The 19,516-nt window shown below is 38.3% G+C and overlaps 1 protein-coding gene and 1 long non-coding RNA gene across 3 annotated transcripts in view; one reads left to right on the top strand and one right to left on the bottom strand.

Moving 5' to 3' along the window:
- Positions 1 to 19,516, bottom strand: part of PROSER1 (proline and serine rich 1) — a 27,515-nt gene continuing 7,999 nt past the window's right edge. For both annotated transcript variants that reach the window (XM_008527155.2, XM_070578774.1), the window contains exons 4-13: positions 19,211 to 19,305; positions 18,096 to 18,189; positions 16,118 to 16,228; positions 14,237 to 14,320; positions 12,901 to 12,979; positions 12,183 to 12,278; positions 7,688 to 7,732; positions 2,596 to 4,381; positions 1,964 to 2,114; positions 1 to 1,340 (exon numbers count right to left, since the gene is read on the bottom strand). In XM_008527155.2, coding sequence (XP_008525377.2) covers positions 1,218 to 1,340; positions 1,964 to 2,114; positions 2,596 to 4,381; positions 7,688 to 7,732; positions 12,183 to 12,278; positions 12,901 to 12,979; positions 14,237 to 14,320; positions 16,118 to 16,228; positions 18,096 to 18,189; positions 19,211 to 19,305 — 2,664 coding nt within the window. In that variant the 3' untranslated portion in view covers positions 1 to 1,217. The remainder of the gene's footprint in view (positions 1,341 to 1,963; positions 2,115 to 2,595; positions 4,382 to 7,687; positions 7,733 to 12,182; positions 12,279 to 12,900; positions 12,980 to 14,236; positions 14,321 to 16,117; positions 16,229 to 18,095; positions 18,190 to 19,210; positions 19,306 to 19,516) is intronic.
- On the top strand, positions 1,643 to 5,687 carry LOC139076433 (uncharacterized). Its single transcript, XR_011528040.1, has 2 exons — positions 1,643 to 2,147; positions 5,397 to 5,687. It is a non-coding gene; the product is annotated as an uncharacterized lncRNA (long non-coding RNA).

The raw sequence follows: 19,516 nt of genomic DNA on the forward strand, positions 1-19,516 counted from the left end.
TTTGTCATATCCATAAAGTTTATTTTAAAAAATTGTTAAAAACTAACCATACAGGAATATTTATGAATATACTTAAAAAGTTTGTTCCCCATGTTGAAGGAAAATACATTAGCAACATCTTCCAGACACCATCTTTATAAAAGTAAAACTTCTCGATGCTGAAATGTACTACAGTAGATTCTAGTTTACACTTTTAATCACAGGATTGGAAATAACTCTCCCTACTCCCCCATTCCCCTCAACGTGGCAGTTATTACACTTAAATTAATGACATTCAATCATGTTAAACTACCACAGATGCTTAAATAGAGTACACACTGCATATCTACCAACAGAGCAAGTCTTCTCTATCTGTTGTCACACAATTATTTTTGATGAGCATTTGACTTTAAGTACAAACAGAAATACTACATCCCATAATTGTAAACATTCACCAGGAGCTTCCAGAGCAGAATGAGCAATAGAGGTGGCCCAAGAGTCAGTCAAATGTTCCTCACTCATTTGGATACTGCTGAGCTTAAGAAAAAAGTTTTGAAGGCAAATTATCACAAGCCTTACTTGTATTTCTGTAAGACAGTAGTTCTGGATACATATTTTTAGTCAAAAACACCTGAAAGTCATTCTAAAGACTATAATAAGCACCATTTTCACTTACCTGAAATATATTGAGTTAAATTCAGCAGTATATATATGATCATTAATGTCAGAAATGAAAAGTAACTGTGGGTCTCCAGTTCCCTTTTGTGGATACATGTGGAGTACAGAGTTCCAATGATGCTAACAGGAATCACTCATGCACACCAAGGGCCACAGGCAACCCGTAAGTCTGAGGCACAACTATTACTTCTGTCAGTGGATGCTATACGAGCAGATTTAAGGCTGTATTCGGCTATAAAGAGTTCAACCTCCTCTTTAGTATTCTTCCTACATAGATCACGTACACTCAAAATTTCATCAGGTGGGAGGTGAAAAGTCCCCAAACAGTTTTTTAATACTATTTCCCATACAATTTGCTGTCAGTATATTTACAAAGGGGAGTGTTCAGACTTAAAACCATTAAAAAAAATGCAACCGTGGTTTTTAAACTTTTCTCCCAATTTCCCGAGGATTATCCTGATTTTCTGACTTCTGGTCACCTTCACATTTGTCACATTGTTCAGTGCAGTCCTTAGGCAATTGTGATGCTGCTCCAAAAGAGAATACAAATTAAAATATATTCACTGCCACCCACTTTGGGACAGGCCTGGTTGCAAAGAAAATGGTGTTCCTGGCGTTGAAGGATAACTAGGAAACCCATCAGGCTGAGCTGGATAGCTGTCCAGAGCTGAAGCTGAGTGAACCTGACAGAAAGAAGAACACGCAGTTTAGCAGAGTACCAGATTCAGTCAGGTCTGTACTTGCTTTTGTCTGTGCCACACTAGATATTCAGAACAGGAAAGAAAAGAAAAAAGTCTGGGGCAAAACAAGTCTGCTCAGCTTCCTGAGATTAAAACGTTAAAACTTCTTCAGATATAGGAAATGCATAGAAATGTCATTAAAATATTTAATATTCTTTTTATTTTATTTTATTTATTTCTATTTATTTTAAAAAAAATCAATAGGTTTTCTAGATATAATTTACTTTAATGGCCCATTATTTTAGCTTAAATTGTGGAAGACAAGCTAAACTTTAACTGCCATGTATAAAGATGCCGTTTGTGAAATCGTCAAACTGAGACTTTAAACTCTAGAAGCAGGAAAAACGATTCATGCGGATGAATATATTCCACCACCTGTGTTACCCTTCTGAAGGAAGACAAGCATAATTTGAAAACTTTGGAAGAATTAATTATCAAATCTCTAAACATTCTCATAACTTTTTTTGCCAATGTTGGGATATCACAATTGGTATTGCAATGGTATCGCTACAGAAGCTCTGTTCCACATGCTGCCATTTTATTTATGCCAGACATTGCCTGCTTACCTGCTGTAACAATGCTGACTGTGCAGCTGCATTATGCTGTAATTCTTGCAAGGATGACTGTGAGGGATTCTGGGAAAACCCAGGGATACCTGGGAGGGACAAAAGGCCTGGAAAAACAGAACTGCCTGCAGCTTGAAGTCCAGAGGATAAGCTAAAACAACAGATAGAACAGGTCAAACTGCAGGTAAGACATAAAAACTACAGTTTCTACATTTATCAAACATAAGATCTTAAGATGTAAAAAAAAAAAAAAATCTTAGAGTTTCTGTTGGAAGCAACCATAATAGTCAGTCATTTGCTAATGTAAAACTTACTTTCTATTATAAATTATTCTGAATTCAGTAAGTCTATGTTTTGCATATAATACTTTCTGCTGTTTCATAGTCAAGTTAAATTACCAAATACAAGTCCTAAATTAACTGAGCCGGCATTAATATTTTACATATTTATCTTAACAGGTTTGAAGAACCACAAAACATTTTTTGAGCAGTGAAGTTTTAGCCCAGAAAAATATACTTTAGCACCACCAAACAATCATATTTTGACTTTCATTTGAATGACTTAAAAGTAAGACTATGACCTACAAGTTTGTTAAAGAATGATTTTATCCCATTTCTAAACTATTCACATACCCGGCTTGTGCAACAAGGGCAGAGTTGAAGTTGGAACTAAATGCTGAAGCAAATCCTGGGAGGACGGGAGCTGGTGATGGGGCTGTGGCAGCAACAGGAAGTGGCGTGACCGCGGCAACTGTAGAGGGTGCCTGCAGCCCCGGGAACGAAGGGAGAGCAGGGGTGACGCTGGGGGTGTTAGCGACAGAGAAGCCAGGGAAGGGGGGATTTGAAGACGGCAGAGGTCCTTGAGTGACTGAAAAAAGTGAGGGGACAGCGGTGGACAGGCTGAGGGGGAAAGGTGCTGCCGAGACTGGCACGGAGGCAGAAAGCCCTGAGAGAACGGCCGCTGTAGAACTAGGGTGAGGGACAGAGGTGGACGTGACAGCCGCAGATGAGGTGGCTATTAACGATCCTGGAAGAGATACTGATGGATTAAGAGACGGGTTGCCAGTTAAAGGGAAATTATTGGTCAAAGAGGTGAAAGGAGGCAGAGCAGTGAACACTGGAGTGATGGGGGTGGAGGAACCATGTGGAGGAAGGGATATAGAGGAGAGGGGATTTGAAACATTCAAGGGAGTACTCAAACTGGAGAGCCCTGATAATGCAGGATTAAGGCAAGTAGATAAACTGATGGGCACTGATGCTGAAGTATATGCACGACCCAACGTCCCTGATAAACCTAAAGTGCCATGAGAGGGATTCACGGAATGAGATGGGCCTTTGAAGGCCGAGGGAGTAGGACTCGTGGGCTCAGTTTTGATCATGACAGACAGAGTTGTTACAGCAGGGGTTGATGAAATGTGCAGGTCTGAGTTACTTGGGTGGGAGCCATGCAAAAGGGTAGCTGAGGAACCACAGCTAACTGGCACTGAAGTCGAAGATGATGTAGAAGTCGCTAAAGGAGACTGTACAGGCAAAGTAGGGGGAGTGGAGGTTGAGTTAGCCACAGGAGAGGGCAGGCCTGGGAACATGGCCAATCCTGGAGTGGAAGACCTCTGTGGGGCAGGAATGGCTGACGGGGCATAGCACTTGTTAGCGGCTAAAGCAGGAGAATCAGAGCTCTGATTAGTAAGAGAAGACAGAGAAGCCAGACCATTTGTGACAGCAGAAGGTAAAGCAGAAGGGTTGATTAGATTGGTATCATTTGATGTCAGAAAGCCTTTTAAAGCAGATAGAAGAGGACTATTTACACCAAGCGGACAGGCAACACTGGGAGCAGAAACACCGGCAATTACAGAAGGAGTTGGGTTGGACACACCTTGGGATGTTGGTGTTAAGGGCAAAGGGAGACCTGCAAAAACTGATGACAATGAAGCAGAATTTGGGTTGTTGGTAGAAGGAGCAGTAGAGGTGGCAGAAAAGGGGAGGCCAGTGAAAGGGGCAGAAGTAGAAGCGAATGTTTCATGGGAAGCAGGGGTGGCCCGAGGTGTAGATGTGGCCTGAGGCGCTGGGGCAGGAGCGGCAGAAGGACCTGGCAGTGGAACTAGGCCAGAAAAAACTGAAGGAACAGGAGCAGACGTTGTACTGTGGACAGAAGTAACAGGTGCAGCAGACAGTGACGGGGTTCTGATAACCGTTGGATTTGGCGTTGATGGCTGAGGTGTGTGAATGGCTGCGGAGACCTGCCCTGGGAACACAGGAAGGACAGTATTTGGCACATTCATCCCAGAAATGGTGGCAGTGGCTGATGCTGCTGGATGATATACTGCCTTGACCGGGGATGCAGTGGGGACGGGAGCTGCAGCAGGTGTTGAAGGATTAGAACCGTGAGGAGAAAAGAGTTGACTTGCTGGGGTAGAAAATGCTGTGGGGGGAAAAAGAGGAAAGAGTTGATCATTATGCTGAAATGTCAAATTTTAACTAAAAAGAAATGTATAAAAATTTTTGCAGTATTTAACAAATATCAAAGAAAATCAGTGAAAATCAGGTAAAAAGGGCTATTGCAATGCATAAATTGCTAGATTCCACTATCCTGATTTTCACCACAGAGCCTCAGGGAGAACCAGTTGTCTTCTACACTGCTCAGAACAGTCCTCCAATTCAGTGAGGAAGTCTTGAGAAGTCGGCAAATAAGCTTTCCTTTCATATCTTCCCAATTTTCAAAAAATCAAAGAATTTATTGTAATTGGGATTAATGTTGTGTGGTGACTTCACCATGAATTCTTTCAAACCACTTGTCTAGAGTAATAATACAAGTCATTTCTCCCTGTTACGAGCTTTCCAGATATCACATTGCTTTTAGCGGCATATGAGGCCTTCCAGGATTCACCCCACCTCTCGAGTATTGTTTGTTGCCACTCCAGGAGTTGAACTTAATACTCCAAATTATCAATCTACATAGTTTTTCCCCCAAGAATTTTCTCACACTGACTCCTCTACACTAGCTTAACTGCTAACTTTACTTGGCGTGTCCCAGGAGCTCCTTTAAGGACAAAAGCTGTATCCAATTCATCTTCAGAGCTTTAGCACCCAGCATAGTGCACGGCACCTTGTATTTAGCAAGTGTTTGCTGCACAGGATACATCATGATTACCTCAACTATAGTTCCCAAACCCATCCAAGGACTTTTTCTCAAGACTTCCAATTTGCTACAATATTTTTATTCTGATAAACTCTACCAATAATCAACACAAGCATTTTAGGGGATGATTTGAGTTTCCTCTCTAAATCAATTTACTGATGATGTTAGCCTCTGATGATCTTGTTGGTGCCAAATGGAAATCATGACTCAGGTAGCTAATGTCATAATAACAATCATCTGCTGCTACACTCACATTGAAGTCTGTTTCAGTTGTAAACAGAGAATGTTTCTTTTGCAGTGATAACGGAAAGACATTTTCATGGACTAAGACTTAAATTTTTAAATCTATGCATAATGAAGACTTTTGACATAAGGAAGCTGACATGGCCAATGAAGTAATGCACGATGTTCATGACAGGCACCACAGGAAAAGAAAAGAGGACATGGCGTATATACAATACATTTGTACTAAGTGATGGCCAAAGGAGCCATATTAGGCTGATCAAATTTTACAGTTGTTTTAGGAAAGCAATATGGTAGAAGAATTGACCAACAGTAATATATAAATATACAAACTTCAAACTCAAAAGGCCTGAAGTCTGTACCATATTTGTGTCATAAGCAGTAACTTACTTTCAAAAAATTAAGACTAGCTATCATTTTAAATTTAGAGTATATATGAAAATGGATGTGTACTTTTGTTTGTACTTGATTTGTTTTATAAGAACTAGAAGCACAAGGAATATATACTTAGTTTTGTGTTTGTAAATAATGTACCAAAAAATTATTTAGGTCAACATTGGTAGGAAACCTTTGAGAATTCAGTACCTTATTTAACTACACACTGAGGACCTTGTAGTTAATGACAGATTGCAAGGTAAAACCAACCTGTCCCACAATGTTCTTTATAGTAGCCTCTGTTGGAGATCTTTTTATATAATAAAACAAAAGCCACACACTGTTAATCATAGTGCCTACAGTCAAAATGCAACAAAACAAAAACAAACTCAAAAAACCTCCAAAACATACCATGATAAATATTACTTTCCTGTCATCTAATTTGGTTGTTAACCATTAAACACTACCTGTCAGATCCTGTGCTAAGTACTTGACATCCATCATGTCATTTGTCCCCACATAACCCTGTGAGATAGGTACTAACACCTCCATTTCACAGATGGGCATCTGAGGCTGGGTGTGATTAAGCAACTTGTTAAAAGATCACGTCGCTATTAAGTGGTGGTCAAAGAGTATCAAGTTTCAGTTATGCAAGAGGAATAAGTTTCAGAAATCTGCTGTACAACATTGTGCCTAGGGTTAACAATATTGTATTGTGTACTTAAATATCTGTTAAGAGGATAGATCTCATTAAGTGAGATCTTACTATAATAGTCATAATAATAATAATAAAGGTCACACAGCTAGGAAGTGGCAGAACCGAGATCTGAACCCAGGTCTGTCAGACCCATGCTCTTATCCGCTATACTAGTTTGTCTTTATTTTAGTTTCTTAATGTGGTTCAAAAAGGGAAAACCTTAATCATGCTAACATAACATAGCACAGGAAAACAAAGTATGCTATTCCTAACAACGGTACTTATGACACCTATTTATTCCCTTCAAAAACAGATCTATTAATGAAGCTGAGTATAAAGACTGAAGTTTCTTTAATCCCATTTTTATAGAAATTAAATGACCTGCCCAAGGTCACAAGGCTAGGTGGTGCCAGAGCCAGGATAAGAAACTGGACATCCTGACATTTCACTTAGTGCTCTGCCCACGCCACTCTGCTACCTCCTTTAGAAACTACCAGCTCAAAAGCACCATTTAGGCACCATTCTCAGGGAATGAATGCAATGATCCCACTGAGATGACTAATCATGCACTATGATTAGATTCACATGCTATTTTGTTGCACAACAACTGATCTGAGATTCTGTTTCACAACAGAAAGCATCTTCCTGACCACACATATCCTCAGCTAGGGCAACAATAAAATGCTGCAGTGCTGCTGCCATCTGCAGGCATTATGGGTATTATGTAGGCCACATTTCATCTTCAGGTTTGCTTTTTTTTTTGGTGAGGAAGATTTGCCCTGAGTATCTGTCAATTCTACTTTCTGCTTTGGCGCTCCTTATTCTTTTCTTTCCTACATTAAGTTATGCTACCCCCAAATGCTTACTGAAATAATCAAATCTAAAAGTGATATCTGACATAGCATTTGTCAAAAACAGTTTTCATCACCATATATGTTTATATCAAAAAGAAATGAGGCTTCCAATATCACATAATGCAAAGTGAATGTGGATATAATACCACATAGCACTTTGATTACATGGCAAATTTTACAAATAGGACACAAAGGCATATAGTTAATTTTAAATCCAGTTAATATGTGCATTTCAAGTTGTGCGTATAAAACGTACCACTATTAAGCCACTTTTAGTAAGTATTGATTAGTTAAATTCTTTAATAAGGAACATTCCCCAAAGTATTAAGATTCCAAATATACTCAACTCAAATCATTCTTAGTGAATAACAGACAACCAGGACAGACATCAGTTATCTCTGGATCAAACCAGGTACTTACTTTGATTCTGTGTGGGTTTTGACTGATTGGAAAGGTCTTCATTTTCTATATAAAAATAAACAAATAAAAGTTGATTTCAAGCTTTACCAAATTATTCACCACCATAATAATCAGAAATTGGGGTCAAAAAAAGAAAACTCCAGGATATGCATGTATATACTATGTTAGGAAAAATAACATATACCTATGGCAAAAAAAGGAAATAAACAAAAATCACAGTAGTAACTATACGAAGATTTACAGGATTATGAGCAATTGATCCCCACCAACCTCCCACTGACTGCTCCTTAACATAGCACGTTTTAAAGAAACATCGTTATTTTATAGATATATTTAAGAACACTTTCTGGAAAGATGATGGCCTAAGCGTGGCATCCAGGAGAAAGCGTAGCCTGCACCTGGAGTGGAGAGAGGAACCACTGTCGTTGGCTAGGCTGACAGTTACCTCTGGGCAACACTACAACAGTGGGAAGACTTGGAAGCAGGAGGTGGATGCTGAGTGCAGAATCCACTGCCATCTGAGGGACCAATCTTGTAAGCCATTGTGGATCACCCAAGCAAACAGAAAGAAAGTGGCCCTCCCCACTTGTTGCACTCACTTCTGAAAAAGGTCCTAGGCTAGAAGCTGTCAAGGAGAACTACCCTACTTGAGGCTGACTCGAGGCCTGTGAGACTGACAAGCTAAAGTGTGCTCTTCCCCACCCACATGGGAAAGGACCTGTCCAACCAGACCATTAGTCAAAGACACAACAGAAAAATGACCTCTTGTGGCTTGACAATAACTGCCTAAGAAAGCAGTGTGACAAGCATAAGGTGCACAGGGAACCCTCCAGCCTGACATGGTGAGCACAGAAAGATCATAGCTGGTGTAAGCAACTTAGTACAAATGAACAACCAGAACGGATGGTGTCTATCAATGGAGAGTCAATAAAAGAGAAAGAACTTTAAAACTTGTGATGCAGATTAGGAACACAAACACACATAATACTGCAAGAAAGTAAGCAGAGCAGGTGAAGACTCCAGATAAAAGGATCCGACTCCAAATGAATAAATGCAAAGAATGGTGACAATCAGAATAATATTACTGACAGCTCACTTACTTAGTTGGAAATAAACAAAAAACTCCCATTTAAAATGGCAAAAATACAGAGAAGAATATTATAAATGAATAGGTAAGAGACTAAGAAGGTAAATACAGTACAAAAGAAGAGTGCCAGAAGGAGAAAAAAGAACAGATGAAAAAGTAATAAAGGAATAATAAAAACAAAACTTTCCTAAGCCTTAAAGACTTGAGTTTTCATATCCAAAGGGCTTACAGAGTTCTAGGAAAGACTAATGATAAGATAGACCCCTAGCACCCTGGTGCAATATCTGAACTCCAAGATTTAAAGACATTTCTGAACTCTAAAGATAGGAAGTATTTTCTTTGTAAGCTTATAGAAAAAGACCAAACTTCTAATAAAGAAAAGAAAATTAACTGGAATTGGGTTTCTCATCCACAACCCTACACATGTGCCCTTTTGGAAGAAATTATAGAGAAATTTTCTACTAAAAAAAAAATTAGAATGAGCATATCAGAATGGGGAATCAAAGAATAGAAGAAACAGTAAGAACCCATATAAGTTTAGAAGCACAGAAGAAAAAATGTGTAGTATTCCAACAAAACACACAAATTGATGAAAAAGGAGAGGAGGTATGGAAGTCAAAAAGTGGAGAACAGAACAGCTTTCTTTAGTTTTTTGTACACTGACAACTATTAAGAATATGAAGATAATCACTAGCAATATTAAAGATAAAATTTCTAAGTTTGGGTGGGGGCAAAGAGAGAGAAGAGTTGTTACAAAATAAAACAGCAATTTGACTAATGGAAGTAAACAAAAGTAAGGAAAATGAAAAACTAGGATAAAAGAATAATAACGAATACAAAAATAAAACGGAGGGGATAAGAACAAACATGTAATTTTTATGATTATTGGAAATTCCTATTAAGTCTCTCCTCACTGGTTTAGAAAGCAGCATCCAGCTATAAATATAATTTACAAACCAACTAGCCTACCAAATAAAACCCTAAAATGAAAGCAAAAAGGGGTTAGGACAATATTAATAGCCAATAAGGTCAAGAAAAAAAGAAACATTTTATAGTAAAGTATAACTCAGCTGATATTATTTTATAGCTAGAAAACTCAAGAGACTTTCAAGAAAAGAAAACTAGAATAGGTAATTAGTAATAAACACCTAGAAATGAAATACTCCATTTATAATTCTAACAAAAAATGCCTCTAAAATCCCTAGAGACAAACCTATGGCAAGGAACCTATATGAAGAAAACTATAAATCTTCTTTAAAGAGATAAAATAACCCGGGGCGGGAAAGAGCAGGGAATACTGAAAAAGACTTAAGTATGGGGCCCAGCCCTGTGGTCAAGCAGTTAAAATTCCGCACGCTCTGTTTTGGCAGCCTGGGATTGTGGGCTTGGATCCCGGGCATGGACCTACTCCACTCACCAACCACACTTGTGGAGGTGTCCCATGTACAAAAAAATAGAGGAAGGTTGGCACAGATGTTAGCTCAGCTCTAATTTTCCTCAAGCAAAAGACAAAAAAGAGGAGGACTGGCAATGGATGTTAGCTGAGGGCGAATCTTCCTTAACAAAAAAACAAAAACATAAGTATGATTGAATGGTAAGATTTAATATCATAGAGTGTCAATTCTCCCCAAATTACTATATAAGTATATATACTTAAATTCAACGGTTTCAAATGATCTTAAAGTTCAGATCAAAGAATGAATTTCCAAAAGTAGATAAGAAAAATATTACAATATAGTGAGAGAAAGCTTGCCTTATCAGATATCAGAACACAGTATAAATCTGCCAATCAAATCAATATGTTATCACCACAACATAAAATAACTAGATTGGAATAGAATAAAAAACCCAGAATTAGAATCATGTGTGTATATGAAAACTTAAGATAAACGTACTTTTTCAAATCAGTGGAAAAAATAGATTAATAAATGGTGCTAGTAAGACTGGCTATCTGAAAAAAAAATTATGATGAACCTCTATTTCACCCCTATAGGAAAATAAATTCCAGGTGGAATAGGAGTCTCACAAGCTCTAACTTACCTAGACTACCTAGGGTTAAGAAGATCTGAATCAAGCTAACACGGTTCTAGCTTTTTTTTTATAGTCTCTATTCGACTATGCAAAAGATGTAAAACTCTAAGGGCAAAAGGTACCACGAACAAGGGCAAGAAATAAAAGGATAAATTTTGGAAAAGATATTTTGCAACTCTTATCAGAGTATGCAGCTGCAAACTACAGAACCACTCTGGCTGGTAAAACAGAAAAAGAATTTATTAAATGCTATTGAGTAATTGAGTTCCTAGGAAGGGGAGCAAAAAAAAAAACTCAAGTTCTATCCCTAATTTACACACATACAAAAATAAATGGCAAGTAGATTAAAAGCTATACATTAAAAAAAAAATCACTATAAAAGTAACTAGAGAATATAGACGATATTTCCATACTGGATGGGGCAGGGTTTCCTAAGCAAGACATACAAAACTCAGAAGAATCAGAGCTGGTCCTGACGGCCTAGTGGTTAAAGTTTGGCGTGCTTCCCTTTGGCAGCCCAGGCCCAATTCCCAGAGGTGGAACCACATCACTTGTCCCAGTAGCCACGCTGCGGCAGCACTCACATAGAAGAACTAGAAGGACCTACAACTAGAAGATACAGCAGAAGGTACTTGGGCTTTGGGGAGAAAAAAAAGAGGAAGATTGGCAACAAATGTCAGCTCAGGGTGAATCTTTCCCAGCCAAAAAAACCCCCAAAAAACAAGAAAGCAAAAAAACCACAAAACTCAGAAGAATCAAATACACAATAACTGATCAAAATAAAAATTAAACTTTTATAAAAGACACACAAATGAAGATGTAAGCTAAATCAGCCTTATCAGATGGGCAAAAGTTAAAGAACTGATAATATCCCATGTTGAAAGGGTGTGAACAAACTATACGCTCGTACACTCTCACTGGCAGCTATAAACTGGTACAGTCTTTTTGGAGAACAGTTTGGCAACATACAGAAAAATATTTATACTTCATATCCCATGTTCCCGATATACCCAAGAAACAGGCTGAAGTGGAAAGTGCCAGGGAAGGGTTTAAGTCCTTCTGAGCACCTTCTGACGAGCTTTTCCTCCCCATGGTAGGAGTAATTTGCCCAAATGGTGACATTCATTAAGTCAACCATACTTCTCCATAGCGTGTCAAAACTCCCTGCTCATGAGAAATAGTTCTTATTTCTACAACCTGCTCATGTTCACACGTGTGGGCCTAGGCCGCTCTAGTGGAACCTGTGTAGCACACTCAGATCCACCATCAGGCTTCCTCTATTAGGACACACCATGTCAAACAACTGTCCCCTCCAAGTGTACATTTGTGGATGAATAAGTTATTTACTTTTAACACCCCATAATAACATGGTTTTACCTGTTCCTACTGGATTAGGAGTATATGGAGGTGGAGGGGGTACACCTGGAGCTATGACACTGGCTAATGGTACCAGACCTGCATTGTTATAAGCACCTAAAATAAAAATATAACAGAAAAAAATATATAATTTAGTATCATCCTGTGGCTAGGAGTTCAAACTGTATTAATGCAACTACCTGATTTATGTTTAAAACTGTTATATAAGAGTTGTATTTTACACGGAGGTTTGGGTCTAGGGTCAGGTGAAAACAAAGATCCAATGAGACTCCTGGAGATTCCCGTTTCCCACTGCAAGCTCATTGCAGGCATAAGCTCAGTGAATGGCATGGCAGGCAGAACCTGCCATACTTACACTGTTTGTCCTCTCTGTCAAGCACACCCACTTGATCTTTTTACGTTAAATGCATTAATGATATCTTTGAACATCAACTCCCAGAACAGGATTCAAGATGATTTACCAAAGCAAAAACCCATAATAGTAAATAATGCTTAAAAATAATCTATAATTAATTTATCAAAAGGAAAATATCCTAAATAAACTTTATCTGCTGTAATGTTGTAGACCAAGACACTAGCAGCTGACTGTGTGCAAAATTAAACTCATCATAGCATACTTCATAAGTGCTCCAGGTCTCCCAAGTACATATACCAACATTTACTTTCAATTTAATAAAGAAAGAGCAAAAAGAAAAATAGCAAAAATGGAAAAGCTTACTTGGTGCAATGGTTGCGTGTGGCCGGCATGGAGGTATTGGATAGGGAACAGGTTTATGTGGATTGTATGTTGAAGGAGGCTAGATGAGGAGGGAGGTACAGCAGTTACAAGAAAATCAAGTAAGTGGTCTCCTGGCAAAACCAAGTACAACTTGTCTTTCAAAACATTTAGTCCTAAGAGGCTAAAAATGCCCGAGCATATCAAATGCTACTGGACTAACACATGGCAAATGAGGGAAATTTCTTTGCTTTAACCAATGTATTTTCTATAAATTTCAGTGGTAGATCCTGCCAAAGACTGTTGTGGAGGTGTTTATTTTTTATTTCAGCATTAAATCATCTCCAGTGAAGGGTCAGACCTCATCCTAGACAGCGTACTGCTCTCTGAACCAGCCTAGGTTAATCCAAGAATTGCTACCTCTTCCCATGTCACACAAGAAATCTGCTAGGCGTTGGAATTCAACATTCTGACAACTCTAGTAGAATGTAGATTGGAACTATGAATCCGGTATTTTAGTCTTCTTGCCTTTTGAAAGCCACAAATCTTATTTCATAGTTGACGGATCTTATACAAGTAACACAGAGCATTCAAACAATTGGTCTCTAGAGAACCAGAGATTGCCGAAGTAACACCAAACACTGTAATTTTATCTAGAGAGAGAGCATGTGCCTGCTGGAGGGAATGTGCACTCATGCCCTCAAGGCAGAGGGGAGCCACTGGTGGTAAAGGATCCGGATTCTTTGTAGCTCTCATAATGGTGGCCCTGTATGATGTATTAGCCTGGTGCAAGGACTATGATCTGTGACTTTTTTGCTATAAGCAACTGCCACTGGAGCTCCTGTCAGTGGACAGGCAGGGACTGCAAGATGGCTGTGTGGAGGCCTCAAGTACTTCAACACCAACAATCCTTCAACTCACGGGGCTGTCTTCTGTTCCATTTGTATTCCAATCAGTCATCATAATCACTCCCTTGAAAATACTCTCATCCTCCCACTCCATTCTTTTACTAATACTATTTCACTAATACTAATTTGGCCAAATTACAACCTTAGTTAAAGTGCTCTCCATACTCCATACCTCCAAGAGAACAGCTGAATGTGGCTGGAGAAAAAAATAAAAACAATTTGACTGGTCTCATCTTAAAATAAAACATTAAACCTCAAAAGGCCCTGAATGCTCTTAACTAATTATAGTCTATTTTCCTAGACCATTCACTCTCCTAGAGTTTCTCGTATACTTTGAACTTTACAACACCAAACCAGAATTCATATTTTGAACAGACAGAAAGCTACATGGAAGAGTTAAGAACTGTTTCATGATTTATTTTCTAACATACCGGTTTGGAGGGTCCAAGAATCCGTGCAGCTATTCCTTTGCCTTCATTGGTACAGTCTTCACCATCTTTTTTCAAAGGAGTCCCCTATTTAAAAAGTAAAGAAAAAGAAAGAAAGAGAATTGAGACTTTTTTAAAAACCCCAAAGTGAAAATAAAACAAAAACACTCCTTACTGTGTTACACTGAAGAAAAGGACTTAACTTGGTAGGAGTTTATGCACTTGGACTCCAGACTCAATTGTGCGCTGGGCGCATGACCCTGACAAGGGCTGAGGAAGGCTCGTCTGCCGTAGGCCCCTCAGAACTTGCACAGGGGCACTCAGAAGGAAACACGCAATACACATGGGGACGACACAAGGGCAGGACAAGGTATGTTCTCATTTTTTTCCCACCACAATAGGAGCAACCAGAAATAGACTTCCAATGCTACAGTATGTCTAATGCTCAGAGTCAGAAAGAGTACCTGTATTACAGTTGAAAACAGACAAGAAAAAACAGTGTTCTCTATAAGCATTATGTGTGATAGTTTATACTGTACGAAGGCAAATGAGACCTCATTCAAGACTGCTATAATTAACAGATCAGAATAAGTTGACTGGGACCGGCCCTGTGGCCGAGTGGTTAAGTTTGCACACCCTGCTTCGGCAGCCCAGGGTTTCACCAGTTCGGATCCTGAGCACAGACACGGCACTGCTCAGCAAGCCATGCTGAGGTGGCGTCCCACATGACACAACTAGAAGGAGCCACAACTGAAAATATGCAGCTGTGTACCAGGGGGCTTTGGGGAGAAAAAGGAATAAATAAAATCCTTAAAAAAAAAAAAAAGAATAAGTTGACAGACTATTACAATGCATCTCCCTAATAGTGTGTGTCCCTTAACATACACACTAGTATGGAAGCCAACTTCCAAGATAGTCCCCAGTGATCCTCACCTTCTACATGCCCTTATATGGTCACCTTCCAGAGGGAATAGGGCTGACCTGTGTAACAAATAGGAAATTCCAAAAATGACGGCATTTGACTTTCAAAGCTAAGTCAGAAGAGAAGACAGTTTCTGCTTGCCTTCTCCTGGATTATTTGCCCTGGTGGACGGCAGCTGCCACAGCATGAGGTACTCAACAGCACTGTGGAAGAGTCCTCATGGTGAGGAACACAGACCCCCTGCCAACGACCACCACTAACTTGCCAGGCATGTAAGTGAGCCACCTCAGATGCACAGTCCTGAGCGCCAATGAACCCTTAAGATGGGTGCAGCCTCACGAGAAACCCTGAGCCAGAACCAAACTAAACCTCTCTCAGATTCCTGACTCACAGAAACTGTACAAGATAATCAGAGTTTATTGTTTTAATGCACTAAGTTTTAGGGTTATTTGTTACATCACAATAAAAATATAACATTCTTTGAAAAAGTTATTTTGCAAAGAAGTTTGAGGAACACTGGATGGTACAAAAGCAAGTTTCCTTCTTACAGGACTTCTCAGAGCCTTTATTATGCAACATGATTCTCTAGGGAGGAAACACTGCATGCAGTCTCCCAAACATACTTAAACATACTTAACTATGAAGCTGTCTGAGGAATACTGAGAATTTGAGAAATGCACCTTTACTAAATGTAAATCAGTGCTTCTAAAATACAAAAAGAAAACAATCATCCTCTTTTATGTTTGGCTTGTTCTTCTGTACATTTCACACAAATACCTTAATGTAGTTTATATATGAACTTTCAATCAATGGTGATTCTGTGAATTAAGTTGCTAATATAATAAAATTTCTTTCCTTTGTAGAAGCATCATCAACTGGCATTTTCTTTAAATATCATTACTATGACAAATTTCATATTTAGCCACAAGAAGTTTCATAAATAGCCATAAAAGTATGCTTACTGGGAAAATTCCATTTATGCGACTAGGTCTTCCTTTGGGATATGGATTTCCTGGGATTGTTCCACAAGATGAGATCATGGCATGAGGAGCTTTGCAGCCCCCCTTGAAAGCCTGTAACATAAAAAAGAGGAGGGGGCTAAAAATCAAATAAACTCATAAAGTTAAGTACTCTGGATATTGGGAAGCCCTGCTAAAAAAACATGAATTAATAGCATCACACTCAATCTGTTCATATATCAATCAGCACTTACAGTGGTGAATATGCCCCAATTAGTAGGTAAAATCACTTTATTTAAATGAAATTATCAAAATTGTAACATGTTTTTAACGTCACAACTAACAGACTCCTATACAAAGGTATTTTCACAGTGGATTTTGTAAACTGTGTGCAAAAAAGTCCATTTACTATTTATTATGTCCCATTTCTCCAAAGACCAAGAAATACCATTGTCCAACTCTACAAACACCGAGCTCATGTCATGGGCAAGGCAAAAAGAGGACAGAGATGAAAGAGATGTGGTCTCTGCTTTGAAAAAGTTTATAACTTAGTGGAGAAAATACAAACAAACAAATAACAGGAGATGTTGGGTGTCTAAGAGCTGTGCTGTTGAAAAAGCAAGAGTTATCTGGGTATATGGTGTTCCACATAATGACGACACGTATTGAGGGATGGGACTGTGGTCCAACTTGTTTATTATTGCATCCCCAGATTCTAAAATGGTGCCTAACACATATTGACTTAGTGCTCACTAAATATTTATTCAATGAAGGAAAACACTATAACAGGTGACATACATTCCAGTAGATCTATATTATATTATACGAATATCAAGTTATGTCTACATAGCTATATTTTACAAGCATGTATGTTTTATATTTTGTTGTAGAGCTATACTGGTTTTATAAATTCATTCAAGACACACATAACTAGCTATATAATCCAGCCCCCTACTAAATGCTCCAACCCTAAAGATCATCTCGATTTTGGCTATTATAAATAGCACCAGGGTGAATGCCTATATATAGGAATAAGTATATTTCTATTTGTTTCCTTAGAATAAATTTCTGGAAACAGAATTTTTGTGTCAAAAGATATGAACATTTTAAAAGCTCTTCAAGCTTACCTCCCAGAAAAGCTGCACTAATGTACATTGACCAAAGGGCCCATTCCACAGAACACTCAGGCCTAGATTATTTCTGAGAAGGGAAGTGACATGATCAGAATGTTTTATAAGGAAGAAAACTACAGCAGTCAATGCATGATGCCTTAAAGAATTCAGTCAAGAAAATCAATGAAGAAGTTACTCAAGTAAAGAAACGTGGGCTCACATCCTGCTTCGGCTACAATAACTCAGGACTAAAGCAAAGTTCTCTCCTCTCCCTGAGCTGAGTGGAGGGCGTGAGGATTAGAAACGAGTGGGCTGCAAGGCCCCGGGAGAGCAGTCTGTTTTCCTCAAGCAGGTTTCCAATTACTAATTCAGTTTCCAGCCACCACAATCCTGAGAAACAACTACTTTAAATGACAAATCAAGTTTTCTAAGCTTGGACAAGGACTATTTCTCTCACTCAGAGATTTTAAATAAACTGGATTTTTGCTTTATTACTCATCTCTTACGAATTTGATTAACATAAGCCTGAAGACAAAGAAAATTTTAAAAGTTCCTAAACACATAAAATTAAAGACAAAAGTTTGCAGCCAGGGCAGTTACCAAGGGACAGAGAATAAACACTGCATGAGTCTCAAGCTGAGTGGCAAACTGGCTTCGCACTCTCAAGCCATCTCTTCATCCTCCAGCATCCCCTTCACCCAGCTCTGCTCCTCCTCCATAGATGGCAGGGATGTCATTTTGAACCCATCGCATAACAGCAGTCAGGTTATTCATCAAAGTTAATATAGGAGTAAGATTGGTACATTTTTTCTTCATCAACATTCAGAAAAACCAATGTACCATTTACATAGAAATCTTGAGAAAATTACCTGTTCAAGTACTCTCTTGCACCGTTTCTTCTCAGACATATTGATCCTGAATAAATCTTCAATGGGACGAGAATTCTGTGCATCAACAATGTTCCTACCGAGGAAATAAAATTTAGCTTTTCATTTAAGAAACTGAACATACATACAGAGGCCAACAACTTTTGTTTATCTATAAATATATTTGAATCAGCTTTTCCCCATGACATAAGAAGCGAAGTATGATTATTTACTCTTAATTGGTGAATGTAAACAACATGCTTATATAAAAATGGTAAATACAATAATTGAACTGAGGTTTATCTGGTTACCTGCAAGTAACAAAAGTAATACTATAAATAAAAATCAATACTTTGAGATTTTTGAAAATACACCCTCTCAATGAGTGTTAGGAGAACTATGGCATTAGAACAAATCCAGGTGTTAAATGCAGAAAAATCACGGTTGATCTAAAAATGAAGTTTTATCTTTTGCTTTATTCTGTGTTTTTGTGGACATCTATAAATATATATGTATAAATATATAAGGGACTTAAAAATGCATGTGCTATAAAGAAACAGCAATTTACAGACTCTTCCATTCTGCAGAAGAGCAGGTTCCGTTCCTCTTTGAGCTTATGCTCATTCCAGCCACTTATTAAATGCTGTGACGGGTACTTTCACATATCTTACTGTATTTTAAATTCACATACCCTACTAAATAGGTGAGATTCTTACTTTTACAATTGAGGAAAATAAGGTCTAGAAAGAATAAGTACATATTAAGCCAAAATATATGTTGTCAGAATGTGGCAGAACCCATCTAACTCTAAGACCTATGGCTTTATCAAGAAGCCTTTCAAGTTATTCAGAGTAGGATGGCAAAGCAAGTCACTGAAATGCAGACAAATCAAAATAGATTATCTCGATAAGCCCCATTATTTTGTAAGCAATAACCATGTGTAATAAGTACACTAGATATTTAGATATAAGAATTTAGCTCTATGCTCTCATAGATTTTATTAGAGTTCCATTCATTAATATAATTCTGACATATTAACACACACTAATGAGTTACAAGACATTTAAAAAGTCTTCCAAATTTTCTTCAGTAAAGTAAAAAGAAAAAGAATTACTTACGAAGCCAATAGTTCAAGAGCAACTAGTTTGTCTTTACTGAAGGTGAAACAGTTGAGTATATTGACCACTTCTGCTGGGTGAACAGCCACCATTTTCTATTAAAATAAAAACAATTTTATTTTCAACATGAGAAATTTTCATGCCAGAAATTTCCTTTTTATGGGAATTATAGTTAAATGTTCTTAATATAAATATTTGAGGTGAAAACTGTTTACTCAAAAGTAAGCCCTAACATGGGGCTGGCCCCGTGGCCGAGTGGTTAAGTTCGTGCGCTCCGCTACAGGCGGCCCAGTGTTTTGTTAGTTC

The sequence above is a fragment of the Equus przewalskii genome, chromosome 16 (assembly GCF_037783145.1).
Source record: "Equus przewalskii isolate Varuska chromosome 16, EquPr2, whole genome shotgun sequence".
Classification (NCBI taxonomy): domain Eukaryota; kingdom Metazoa; phylum Chordata; class Mammalia; order Perissodactyla; family Equidae; genus Equus; species Equus przewalskii.